The sequence below is a fragment of the Dromaius novaehollandiae genome, chromosome W, assembly GCF_036370855.1.
Source record: "Dromaius novaehollandiae isolate bDroNov1 chromosome W, bDroNov1.hap1, whole genome shotgun sequence".
In the NCBI taxonomy this organism is placed as follows: Eukaryota; Metazoa; Chordata; class Aves; order Casuariiformes; family Dromaiidae; genus Dromaius; species Dromaius novaehollandiae.
The window spans coordinates 54,821,342-54,835,814 of record NC_088130.1 but is presented as its reverse complement, the minus strand read 5'-3'; the positions used below and the strand labels follow the sequence as shown (position 1 = coordinate 54,835,814).

Sequence of the window (14,473 nt, the reverse complement as noted above, 5' to 3'; positions counted from 1 at the left end):
TAAGTTTCCCATTCTATATTCGTATGAAGTGTGAATCTACAGAATATATGAAAGAAACAGAGAAAAAGAATATGACACTCTTCAAGAATGCAGCTGACCCAACTTCACAGTCCCTGTTCTACTGACTGAGATGAGAAAAAGCAATCACTATCACGCAGCTCTGGTTATTAAGCAGTACGCTCCTCTCTACTGTTTTGTCCCTCTCAGACCTACAAAACCTTTCTGTCAAAACTAGTATCAGCATTTTCTAATAAAAGATTTAGCCAAAAAAGAATCCCAGAAAGACCCAGCCCACCATTCTCAAATATATTGCAAGCAGTCAAAGGGAACACACCAAGGGTGCCCTTCAAATGAAAGATAATCCACAACTCTCAGACCTTTATCTCTTTGGCAGTCCAGGTAACAAGACACATTGTACAACATCATAGAGAAGAGATTAAAAAGTTCCAAGCGGACAAGAGCATCACACACCAAGCTCTACAGAGCCCAAAGATGTATGGAATAAAAAATTGTATTATTACACAGAAAAAAAGGAGGCTTGGACCTACACTTGCACACTACTCTGGCAAAAGATCTTCAGAAGGCTTTTTGCTCCTCTTTCACTAAACTGAGATAATTAAACTCTCTCCCTATTTGTCATTTTAAAGAGATTTAAAGGTATCCAGGAAAAGTGGGCGTAATTAGGACAGAATGGCTGCCCTCATTGGGAATGCTGGAAACTTCTGTAGAACCGTATCGGTTAGCATGACGGCTTTTTTCTACTTCTCTTACAGAAAAGACTTTCTCCGTATTTGTCATCCAAGGACTGTCCAGGATCTGAGGTGGAGATTCCTGGGATATAATATCAAGACCAAAAGTCACTGGTTCTGAAAGGTTAACATGCATATCTAAGTCACGGAGATTTAAAGTGTGTTGGCCAAACAGGAGCTAACATGACTACTGTGGCTAACTACCTGGCCTTTCTCCTCTCACAATTTGGGGAATCCGAAGGACAGGAGGGTTACTACATTACTCCTGGAGACTATGAATTGAGAAAGAAATGCATGCAGTAAGAATCCTGGGGTAAAGCTCCACCTCAAATGGAAACTGGGATTTCTTCAAAATTGCTGTTGCTCCAAAAGGGCTTATTTTCAGTTGGTCCTACTCCTGCAGAATGCTTTCTGTAAAGACACTAGTCAACTTCTGATACATGTGCAGTTTCTCTAGGCGTTCTGCAGGCCAAAGTGTTGTACAGCTATGTACGAAACTTAATAATGGATGGACCTGTTCCAGAGCTAGACATTCTCCTGGCAAAAGGTTAGGATTGTGAAAGAGAAAAAATCTCCATCTCTCTCTCCCCTTAAAAGATGCTTCGTCTTATCTGTTTTACTTTGTAGCATCAGCTTTTGAGTTTCATTTCACACAATCTGCTCCAAGTTGCATGCAATTCTATCTCCTGACAGATCCATGCTTCTTTGAGAAGTCCAGACATGCTGCCCAGCTAAGATGGATGCATCGATCACTGCCTCTTTTGCATGTCTTAGATGCACAGACTTCAGCTTTCAGGCTCACAAGACAGCCCGAACTATGGCATGAAACTTGACATGAAAGAAGGTATGTGGCTGAAGATACCATCCAAGTTCTTCGTGATGCACATTTGCAGTTCCACAAGAAGAATTATAAAATGTAATCCTGGCAGCACCAGACAGTGACCCTTTATACCTTTTGTGCAGAAAACAAGTAGCAGCATCCAGCCCCACCAGATGTCCTTTGTCAGAAGACACCAAAGCGCAGGCACATCAAGGATAAAATAAATGTGGACAATCACTCACGTAACAACTCTTAATGACTTGTCTTCCTCAGCCATCTACCTGGCGCTTAACAGTGAGACTACGTCCCACAATATTCTCCCATGAATTAGGTTGAAAGATTACCAAGGAGCCAACTCAGATAATATTCTGTTTCTGCTTCCTTTCTTTCCCTCACTCCCAGCACAGTACACAGAATGAGGGGAAGATGAGGAATGAGAGTTGACTAATGGGGGAAAGAAATAGATTCAGCTCATGGAGAGGTAAATTAGAGAGACATAATGTTTATTTGCCCCATTGATCCTTGAGACACTGTCTTCAGCCATCTTTTTTCCTTCCATTTGCCCAGAATATTTTCCCATCTCTCCTAATGAGAACTGTTTAATGGGAGGCAGAAAAGAGGCAGAAGGTATTGGAAGGTGACTGGCAGAGTGGAGGAAAAGAGAAGCACTGAAGCTCCCAAAAGCTAAGAAGGCCCAGGTCAGGAGAAGGTACAGGTAGAACAGAAAGAAGCGCAGGAGTTCACAGCTTCCAGAAACACAGAACCTGTCTTGCCACCTTCTCAGCCCATGGCAAAGGACAAAGGAACCAATGCACTGAAGAGCGCCCAGCTCAGCAGCCTGGGACTTCTTTCACTTTGAGGGGACAAAGAGGGAAGAAAAAAGGGAGTCCATGGTTGCTGGGAGTCATGAAGCCTGCCCTGCAAGTTACCCACATGATTCTATTGAGCCTTAAACTCCCTCTGCTCCTTCTCTGCAGCACCTGCACAGTACCCTTCTCCCTCTGCTACTAAAGCCTTTTTAGAACAACTCTGTCCTCTCTACTCCGCTAACTTCATCTCTGCTCCATCCTTACAGCTACTGCTGACAGCAGTACTTTTCCTCTGCCATCCTCCTCCCCAAAAGATGCACCACTGCTTTAAGAATGACTGATGCAGGCATATTTGGCAAATCCATCAAAAAGTTGTGAGGGCAGAAGATTTTTTTAAAGATGTTGCATAGTTATGTCTGTAGCGAAGTCTCATCTTCCCATGTTCCTTTCAACTATGAAACAGTATGTTGTTTTTATTAAAGCAAATGAAACAATGAACTGCATTCAGAAATTTAAAATGCTATCTACCATATTTTGCCCTTACAGTGCAGTTATACAGTATAGACTTAATCCTTTCAAATATTTGAATTTCATCATGAATGCATCATTATTCAAAAGTCTTGTGGCTAAAAGATAAAGTTAACTTTTATTGTCACTCTTCTAAAACCAAGTTGACACAGTTCCACAGCCATGCTGGGCTCTACACTTGTTTTGCCTCCCACATGTGGAATTAAAACTGGCAAGCCAGGCAGCTGCACAGCTGATTTCTCAATAGTTTTATGTAGCGCAAAGTTTAGCACAATTTGCCCTGCCAAAAATCCTAAATAACCTAAATACTAAAATTAGCAGGATGACTTGGGCACATCTTCAGGGATTTACACTTCATACAGTGTCAGCAATTTAAAATCTGTAATAAAGCACCTGAATAGAATCTTTATGAAGAATGGTGATTAAAAAAACAAGTAAATAAAAAATAAATTCAACTTAACCTCAAAAATATTTTATGAAGCTTTCATCACTATTATTGTGGCAAACTTGCCCTGAGTGGGTTTTTATCTAACTCTGTCAGAAGGAATAAAAGTCATTGATGCCCTTATATTTCATCTCTAGAGTATATTTAACTTGGGACGTTTAGAAGATTTCTCACATATATAAAAAAAAGATACACACAGTGTAAAATATTTGGGGCATGACCCTGATCACATCTTTGTGAACAGACAAGCTTTCTTCCCACTCCATCATACACTTTCAATCACAGTTAAGCTCTCTGAACCAAGGGTTTGTCAAATTTGTGCCTATTAAAACCACTTTACACCTTATTGATATACTATGTGAAAAATTTCTCAACTGTCTGTGAATTTGGAATGCAGCTTCTACCCAAGGGCATTTTACACATAAATAATAATAATGAAGTAATTAGTGCATGGGAACAACATATCCAAGAACAAACGGGAAGTCTGTGGCGACACTTTGGTTTTAACAGAAACATATGACTCAAAGCAATGACTGAGACATGAGATCTTAAATTTAGTTTAATTGACATAGATAATGTGTATTAATCCTTTCAATTCAGAGTATTTAATTGCTAAGAGTAGAAGAATACCTTTGGTGTTTTAGAATATGGAATGCAGACAGAAGCAAGAAGTTTAGTCTCTAAATTGTGCTTTAAAAGACTGCCAGAGAATAGTTCCTGATCTGGACGTTCAGCAACTGCAATTAGCCCATTATGAAAACCAGGCCTTTATAGTCAATATAAATAAATAACTTTCTTACTTTTCAGGAACACTCATGCACCTTCACTGACAGTTCAAATGTTTATCAAACATATTTTCTCCTTACGAATGCATAACCTAAAAAAAACTTCTCCACAAAGAGCACAGAGATCAAAGGTTCAAAGAACTGGTAATGCCTTTTAAGAGGACAGTTTGAATCGGTGATAATCTGACAGCATGCTGTCAATCTCCTTTTTCGATGATCCTCTAAGTGATTAGGAATCAGAGATATTAACTGTAACTGTTCAGACAGTTTTTACTGTAAATAGTACAATGACATTCGTACGGTTCAACGCTATCTCATTCAAAAAGAGTGCACATTTAAGCATCAAAAACAGATAAAAAACAAGAAAAGAGCTCATTCGATATAACTGTCAGACCACACGTGCCTCCAGTATAACTAACAGACTTTATTTTCATCCAGCCCAAATTCAGTCTACTGAGAAGGTAGAGACAGAAGATAGTTATTCTTAGAATGAGTTTATATGCCAAATTAGTTATCCATTTCATAAAGCATAATTAAAATCAGCCATTTGGAGCCAATATTAAACCTTCTTTTTAAACGTTTCATTTTGATAACTGTTAGCCATAAGAACATAGTTTTGTTGCAACACAGATCCTGAAACAATAAGCCCAATATAGGGGTTAAGTTGACCTGAGGTTAAGTTGACCTGAAGTGTCCAAGTCTACTGTAACCATGAAGTCAAGGTTATCATGAAGTCAAAGGCAGATGATAAAACAGCCACGTGCTAGAAAGTATTGTATAGTAACCACAACTACACAGGGGATTTACTGAGTCAAGATTTAAAACAAGAAAGTTGCAAAACTACTGATGGACATGGAGCAAAACAAATTTTAGCAATATGCCACAAAGATTCAATAAAATGTATTTCAAGTAGCTTATTGAGACACAACCCTCTAACTATAAAAGGGCATATAATCAAGTATCATAAAGGAAATACCTAAAATATGAATAAATGTGGACAAAACAAGTCGTAAGGGAAGGTGCGAGAGGTGGTGTTTTAGAAGCACTCCCACCCACCATGGTAGCTTTCACTGTTTCCCTCACAGGCTCTAGTTTCCTTGCAGTGAGCTGTGTAAATATCAGAGATACTGGATATTTGTCTTGCTTCTCTTTCCAACACTTTGCTTTGCTTTGGCTTGGTAAAAGAGTAACTACTCTTAAAGGGGATGTTTCACTAGCCAGCACACAGTGCATGCGCTAGCACAACACAAAGCAATAGACAACACATTGTAGCAGTGACATGCTTCCAAACAGAGGAGGTACACTGGAGCACCCCTACTCCACTGTATATTCTGTCCCTGCAAGCTTGTGATAGACCGAAATAAGGACTTTCCCTGACAGTAACTCTGCGAATGGAGAAAGGACCTGCATGAGAAATCTCCTCCCCATTACACTGAACTGGGTGTGAACTGGTAGCCACCCCACTCCTTTAAAGCTGTTTCCAGATACTGCCAAGTGTTTCTAAGCTCTGCTGAACCTTCTTTCCAGCTAAAGGAGAGGGAGAGTTGGCAGAAGTGCTTCCGGACTTCCTACTCTCTCAGAACTGCCAGCTTAATTAAGCACAGGTACTGTTAACATTTTTCCCCTAGATGCAAGTGAAATGCATGTCTCTATTGCTGCTATTTTAGTTATAAACAGATAGCTCTGTAACATATTTTGTGGTTCACACATATTGAAATTCATGTGATTTAGTCCATGTGGCTGCACTGTTCTCCATAATAAGCTGTCTGTCTAAGTACTTTGCTCCTTTCCTTCTCTGACTGCAAGCTGCCTGCTAATCCCACCGCAGATTGAATAAACCTGACCACAGCCAATTACCACCTGCTTGCTGGAAGAGCTGGAGAATAGAAAGCGGCTGCAGTCAGGAGGATGAAACACAGCAGGGCATCAGCTGCAGCATAACAGCGCCAAAGCAAAACACTGAATCCAGAGGTCTCTTGGAAAACGGCAAATTACTCATCCCACAAAGTACTCAACAACCTAAGATTACAGGAACAATTCATCCTCTCAAAATTGTTGCTTCAGGGTATATGAAGGTTGTGCCGGTTACTTCAGTTTTCAAATCTATTTATTAGTATCACAATATTTGGTAATATCACTATACTTTTTTGGTATGATATTACAATATACTTAATTGGTATCATTCACTGCCAACTGAGCATCCTGACTTTATGAATGACATCTGTTTTAATACGGATCCCAAATCCTACAGAATTACAGTAGGCTCAGTTCCATATAATAGTAATATAATAAATAAAAACAACAGATTAGACTATATTTTCTTTTGGAGTGAATTTCAAAATAGATGGAATTGTTCAGCATGAGACAAGAGACCAAAACCAGGCCTTTTTATAAACTAGACTCTATGCCTGTCCCTAAACATTTTCTAATCATCATATGCAATAGCTTCTACAAGGAAAGCCTAGCAGAATTGCTGCTCCAACTGCTCCTCAAAGGTAACAGTCATTAGCAGCTATACAAAAGGAAAAGGATGCGAGTGTGAAGCACCTTGAAAACCTGCAGAGGTTCCAGAAGTCGGCCCTGGAGACAGACCAAATACCAGCAGCTTCTGAGTATGCCAAGCAGAGGCCTGGACCATCATACTGTCTGCGAGAGGCTTATCTAACTGCCATCAGTGTTCGTGGAAAACCAGTTTCAAGGAGAGCTGAATTAAGCTATGCTTTGCTACCAACCAAACCTTTTACAATCTCTCTCTCCAGCCTCAAAGACAGCAGAATTACCAGGAGAGTTAGCATTCTTCTGTGCTGAATTAATTCCAGCTTGGAATACCACCAACAATATACAGAATACAACACGAAATAGCTGCTTCTCAGTTCTATCACACAGTGCTTCTCCTTCCACTCTTTCCTCACCCTCAAACCCCCACCTCCCTCCCAAAAAACCTCGGTGCAATCTCTCTACCTACATATACGTTTGTCTTTCAGAAACTTCAGAAAGTGATGGATCTCTACTCTCAACAGAGAATAGAAAGTACTGTGGGCTTTTCCTCTCTCCTTCCTCCTTTCAACAGAAATGGTTTTTTAAAAAAGGCTCCAAGGGGCTTGAGTTTGACTGTCTATGGGCCAAGTAACAATGCGAATATGCATTATCTGTGACCGTGCTACTGCAAGCTTGATGCACTTTCAATAAAAATGAAGTATAAGACATGCTGAACTTCATCCTTAGAAGATGGGACTGTAACTATCTTTCAATATAACATAGGTAAATGTAAAAAATAAGACTGGTACCTTATTTCTAAGGCTGGCAAAAGAATTCAGACAGGAGAGAACAGAAGTGCGAAGCTTAATAGAACTAAACATAAATATCTTATAGCTTTCTCTACTTAATGGATTCCATCAATAGCTAAGTGGCTTTGTGTTAAATATAAAAAGTTTTGTAATGGAGTCGAGGGCCACATACTTTGCCAATTTAGTCAGATAGTTCAGATTTGTCAAAATCATTGCTAAGAAGAATATTCCAAGATTCTCAAGATGATGTATCCAAGAAATTTACTGATAAACTTATTACTCAAATTTTTAGCTCCTGGTATCAAATTTTGTGCTAGTAACACTGAAACTAGCAATGATAAAAGGAAAAAAAAGTGTTTCAACAATCTACAGGTCAGTATTATCTTATCATCCAGCCAACACTATCAACAACAGAGTAGATAATAAGAGCAACTTTTGTTAATGTTTAAATCTGCATTTGAAGAGGTAGTGCAAGAGACCAATACAGATTTTTGCTGTGTCCTTGTTCTATTACCACTAAACTTTATTAGAGGTGATTTAAATGAAAACTAAAACATGATGATTGAGTAACACAGGAAGGGACAGTAATTTTTAAAACAGCCACGGCATTTTAAAATACCATTTTTGAATGGTATTCTGGTTTTAACTCATGTTAAAGTGTGACACATGAGTTTTTCACTCATGTGAAAAAATAAAAAACAAAAAAAACAAAAACAGTAATATTTGGATATAAACCTATGGACAAAGTATATGGGAGATGTGATGATACAGCTAAAAGTAGCATCAAGCACTGCTAGAAAAACTCAACCTAATTCATTTGTTTGGCAAGGCTGGAGGAGTGGAATTTGACATCTACTTTTACTCCACATGGGTTACCAACTTTTTTCTACCCAGGGAACCTTTCTGGCTCACATAACAGACTCCTTTTTCTTGTATTCTGACATAGGCACAGGAGAAAACAACTTCCCAATCTTTTTTCCCCTACATCTTTTGTTCTGCAATCATACAAAGGCTGCACTTCTACAGAACAGATGGAGACTTCCAACCCAAGGAAGGAAATCATAATTACAAGTATTAATGAAGCTCCACTAATGAACATTAATGAGGAAATGTTAAAAAAAATAACAGACAAGACCTACTAAAAAGGCTCCCTATTCCTTTGTTATTAAAATTCTCCATTTTTTTAAATAACTGAACTACAGTAAAAACTTGTCAAAAAGCATCAAATTGCAGTTAGAAAAAAATATCCTATTTGTACTTCACTGCATACACATACAAAATCACTGATATCACATTTAAAGCATCTAAGTCAGATTTTTCATTTACAGTCCACCAGTTATATACGCATATAAATATACATGTACCTGCTATGTTCTCCAGCAGTGACAACTACTCCCTGACAAAACTGGCTTTACTATACCTTACTTTTAAAAGTCATTCCAAAAATAACACTTGTGAACACAGCTAAGTGAGTTGATATGAAAGTTTATACAAAGAAAAGTAAGGTTTTTTCATACATATCAACCTACCCATGTAAGCAGAATATTTAGTCTGTACTTTTTAAACCAGGGACATACATGAATACTTACCCTGCATTGTTACTGACAGCAGTTATTTCCTTTACTCCAGTCTTCAGCAGACCCCCTATGAGGTTTTCAGGGATCCCACACAATCCAAAACCTATGCAAAATAAAGAAAACTGCATATGTAACAAGTATTTGAAAGAACACAGTTTAATTAAAAGTCTGGCAACATGCACTGGCTGACTGAAAATCTTTCCTGAAGAGATGAGAACAAGCTTCTTAGATGACTAAAGAGCCAAATATTTCTGGAAAGAAACCTTTTTGGAATAAGAGTAGTGGACAACAATTAACTTTGCACCTAAACCAAATCTGAAGTACTGAAATTCAGAAGTGTGACTCAAAAAGCTTTATTCAGTTGCACTCTAGTGCTGGAATCTCCTAGAGTCACCACATGCTTCCCAGCCTGGATGAAAGCAATTTAACTGTGAGAGGTCTGCTCATACATAAATGGCCTTTGGAGCAGGGCTAGAGAACCTTGACTCTCCTAACGTGCGTCCTAACCGCTACACTCTGCTGTTATACTCATTATTTCACCCTTTCTTTCTACCTATGTAATCTTCATTTTTTTTTTGCTGCACCATCAAACAGGAGTCTCCCATAGAGTACAGCCTATCATCAGGTGATAATAATCTGGGAATCTTAACCTGCTGGGGAAGATCTGTGACAGGGCAAGCGTAACAACCCAGAACTCCACCCAGGCTGAGGTGCCTAAAACTCAACCTGTGATGCAAGAACCCTATATGCCTAACAAAGTACCATGCCAAATTTGAGGCACCTAAAGTCTTAGAGTGGGCTCTAGCAATAGAACTATTAATATTTTGTTCCCAACCACTTAGCCTCAGATCTTCCTTTGTTCCCATCAAGCAAAAAAAAAAAATGCAGTAATTCTTCCCATTAGGCATTTTGCCTCATTACTGATCTCCAGTGATGTTTCCCACATTTTACGACACCATGTTCATTATTCTTCTTCAGTACTAAAAATCTGTTGTAGCCAATTACACAGAGGGATTTTTTTCTTGAAGTGGATTGAATTGGGTGAAATTCTGAAAATCACCTAGAAGACTCAAAAGCTCAATACACACTGAAAACCAGTGTGACCCAATTTCTTGACTCTTCTGCAGTGACAAGGAGCTACAGAATATAGAGAATGCTACCATAAACTTCATCAAACCAGAACTTCACACCATTTGAAATAATAATGCTAACCTGAAAAGCCCAAGTTAACATTTTGCATTCAAATTGGCACAAGTAAAATCTAGTATTTCATTAATGGGAAAAAATAATTATTTTTCTGCTGATTTTTCCTCCCCTAACAAGCAAACAGGTACTTGCTTACTGAAAAAGTTTGTCCCATGAGTAGCAGTAAGAAATCACTTGTTTAAAATACCCAAATAAGAATAAGGATTCTTGAATTAGTTAATTTAAAAAGAATCAAGATAGAAGTATCTGTATAATAGGATACAAGATTTCATCCATAAAGAATTTAATATTTACCACCAACAAGTATAGTTGCCCCACTGGGTATATCTTTTACAGCTTCCACAGGATCAGTATAAAACTTGGTGTTGCGTTGACAGCTGGTAGAAAAATAGCACCCACAAATCTGGAACAACATTAATAGAAACAAGTGAATTAACCAAAAGCATTATATTGTAGATTTATAATGATGACTATCCCCGTAACTAAGTAAGGGGATGTACAAAAAGACTGATATCTCCACTCTAGACACTAAGTGTTTGAAGAGAGAGAAAGCAACACACAGACAGTTCAGCTGCATCATCCTTTATGGACCAGTATCACTCTTGTATCTCTAAAGCAAGAGTGAACCCATCTGTTTTCTCTCCCCCCAAGTCATAGTATATTTTGCTATTCTGTTCATATGCATGATGAATGCTTTAGGCCTAATACAAGCTTCATCAATTTGACAATATTCAAAGATATTTTGAATTTCTGAATCCTATACTACAGGAAGTCAAAATTTGTCAACAGTTTAAGCAGACTCAAATGCTCATTCCTCAGCACGAGTTACAGCAAGACTGCTCTAGCTTGTATATAGCTACTTGTAGCTTCAAAGATATCTGGGCACAGCAGGCAACCAGAAACTGCTGAAGTAGGGGGACAACACCCCCACAAAGCTGGAGAGGAGGCCAATGAACACCACAAAGTACTGCACTGTGCTGGCAGTATTGCAAGCAGGGACTGGCATCGACAGGGTGACACTTCCACCAGCTTCCTGATCCAGTTTTAGAGCTCCTTCTGCTGTTGGAGAACAGCCCAGAATCAGTGAGTTGGCGACAAACAGAAAAAAATGGGGGCAGGTGGGAAGTCAACAGAACTCACACCCCCAAAACTAGACTTCGCACTATAAAGCCATTATAAAGCCAGGTTAAGAAAAACTAGGTCACAGCTACGATGAGGCAGGCTGTGTCATGCCACACCAGGCTGGATACCTCTAGGAAGGGTGTCTGCCCTACTGTCCTAATTGCGTTTCTCCCCGGCCGCTTCCCCGCCCCCTCCGCTGTTGGAGGGCTGTGAGCTCTCGCTGAGCCGAGGCGCCGCAGGGCACCGCGCTGCCGCCGCCCCGGGCCGGGAGGCCGAGCACCTGCCGCCGGCTGCCAGCCTGGCTGCCCGGGGCCGGGAGAGACTGAAATAAAGTGGGAACAGGCAGGCCATTAGGACAACCAGCAGAACAGAAGGAGGTAACACAGGAGAGCAAAACGGCTTAGCAGAACGAAGGCTGCAGAAGACAGAGTTATTGCCCATAGCACATGGGGGATGAAGGTGGGGGTGACCAGGAGAGCAGGCGAGGTCCCTAAACTGCGGCAGAGCGGCCGTAAGAGAAGGCAGAGCAGCAAACAACGGCAAAACACGTTGCGGGGACCGGGATTTAAAGCGGCCTCCTGTAACCGCGCGGCGATTTCGGACGTCGGGGGGAAAAAAAGAAAAACCAAAAACAGAGGAAAGAAAAAAAGGCGATCCGGAGCACGCTCTCCAGCCCCCGCCGCCCAAGGTCACCGCATCCCGGGCAGCGGCCAGCTGTGCCTCCCCCGCCCCGGCGCTGCTGCCACCGCCCCCCGAGCGGCGCCGGGCGCAGGATGTCGCCGCGGGAATTAAACGAAATAGAAACCGTCGTTCCTCCGCGAAGGGGCAGCTCCAGCCCCCCATCTCCCCCCGCCGGCGGTGCCACCCGCGCCGAGCCGCGCCGCCCCTCATCCCCGCCAAGGTGGCCGGGGCCGGGGCCGGCCTTACCTCCGTCCGGGCGGCCCGCGCGGCGGCCAGGAGGATGCGGGGGCCGCGCGGCGGCAGGAGGAGGCTGCAGGCCGCCATCTTCGCGGGGAGCGGAGCGGAGCGGGCCGGGACGGCGGCGAGGGGCGCGGGCGGGCGGCGGCCGGTCACGTGGGCCGAGGGAGCGTGGGGGGCTCGGCCGCGGCGGCCACTGACGTCAGCGCCGCCCGAGGCGGGGCGGGGGCGGGCCTGCGCGCCAGCCTGGCGCAAGGGGCAAGGGCAAGGCCCAGGCCAAGGCCAAGGCCAAGCGCGGAGCGCGTTAACGCCGCCGGCCGTCCCCGTCTTAAACTTCTCAGCCCCGTTTTGCCCGTGACGCCCCATTATCTCCACGGACGACCCAGGGGCGCCGCCACGGACGCCTCCCCGGGAAGCCGTCTCCCAAGGCTTCCGACATGACCTCAGACTTGCTGATTTACGTGCGGACTGTTTTCTTACACAGTCAGAAAAACACCTTAGATTTCTGTCCTAGCGACTTGTGACCGAGAATTACAGACACCAGAACTGAGCCAAGACACGGGCTTTGAGTGGTTAAGGCGCAGCGCTGCACGCTCGGGGTCGGCCTGTGAGCACATGGTGTCTGCCGGGCGCTGGGAGGCTGCGTCTGCATGGAAAAAATGTTACTAGAATAGATGGATACTTGTTCAGTCACATGATGCCTTTTGCTGCTTGCAGCACTGTTGCTGCGGGAAGGAAATTTCGCAGCATGCCTCCACCATTATTTGCACTTTCTAAAAATACCCGAGGTGATCCGTTTGTGCCCTAATGATGGCTGGTGGAAGATCCACAGGAAAAGGGGGGAAGCAGCGTGGAGGCAGGAGAAGCGGAATTGCCCCCAGACGTGAGGCGAGGTCACGCTTTTCTCCCGTCACATTGCTACTGTTGTTGCCAGGCTCTGCCCAACCCCGCTGCCAGCCTTGCTGGGCTGAACTTTGAGGCATTTCGGTGTGCCAAAGGATAACACACAACTAGGGAGCCAAGGTGTTAGGAGGGTGCCACTAGCCTCGCTCAGTGTGTTTGTGCGCGTTATTTCATTTTATTCCAAATACAGGTCCGGCCTCCAGGGTGCTGCTCTGCGACACCCAGGGGCAGAATCCAGCCGTGTCACACGGGCTCCACCACGTCAGCCTCTAACGTGCTTGCAGAGAGGTGGTATCTAGTTACAGTTCACAGGCCAGACAGACCTTGCACATGCCAGTGAGGCCTGTGGTGGACACTCCTTTCGTGTTGGGATCTTGGGGATATAGATCAGGAATGGTTTTGTTTCCAAATACCTATCAGATTTAGTTAGTCAGCTAAGTCTGGGGCAGTTCCAGGTGTGAAAAGCTACAAATTACAGGTGCTTGGTGGACCTAAAAATAAAATGCTAGTGGAGTTTGTATTCTCCCCAGGGCTAAGCATGAACAGAAATGTTGTACAAGACTGTATTCCTGAACCTCAGTTCTGCCTAAATTTCACATACATGCAGAAATTTCTTACTGGATGAAGCCACTTCTCCTATCATGAAACATTTTCCCCAAGTGAGAAACACTTGTTCATCTAAAAAGTTTATCCTCTTCTTTCAGCAAATATCTTCCTTTAAACCAATAGTGCTTATTCCCAGACTTACCTATAAAGCGGGTCACGCTCTTGAACACTTGCTACATACCCAGCTTGCACTTACTTTGCACAGGGTTTGGCCTGTTTGGGATTCCAGCAGGGTGCTAATTGCGCTCTGGAGGAAAGGGGCTAACTGCATGCAGCAGTAACACATCATAAGCATTAATACCTCCTTGAAACATCTATGTTCCCTAACGTTATGTGACATTGATAGCTTATATATTCTACTTATATAAATTACAGTTTACTAACAAGGAAATTGGGGGGATATACCTTTTCCTTACGAGCAGCTACACACTATCTAAAGCCAAAATTATTCCAAAAAGATTACGCAAATTCCACATGCTTTGGACTGCAAACATCCTATTTTGGCTTAGACAAGTTCCAAACATAACTGAATAAGTAGATAAAGGAATTTATTTTGGAGTATCTTACAGAAGTACAATAGGTTATCTATTTTGTCTTAATTTCGTAATGTTTTAAAGCTATTCACACAAACAATTACAAGAAAACAGCCAATATGAAAGGATTCTCTGAAATGATCAAGGATATTTTCAGCTTGGTCTTACTTTTTTCCATTGAAGTC

The 14,473-nt window shown here is 42.3% G+C and overlaps 1 protein-coding gene across 1 annotated transcript in view; it reads right to left on the bottom strand.

The window, feature by feature from the left end:
- Positions 1-12,457, bottom strand: part of LOC135324364 (succinyl-CoA:3-ketoacid coenzyme A transferase 1, mitochondrial-like) — an 80,193-nt gene extending 67,736 nt beyond the window's left edge. The window contains exons 1-3 of the mRNA XM_064500414.1: positions 12,256-12,457; positions 10,501-10,609; positions 9,013-9,103 (exon numbers count right to left, since the gene is read on the bottom strand). Coding sequence (XP_064356484.1) covers positions 9,013-9,103; positions 10,501-10,609; positions 12,256-12,333 — 278 coding nt within the window. The 5' untranslated portion in view covers positions 12,334-12,457. The remainder of the gene's footprint in view (positions 1-9,012; positions 9,104-10,500; positions 10,610-12,255) is intronic.
- Positions 12,458-14,473: the final 2,016 nt, after the last annotated feature.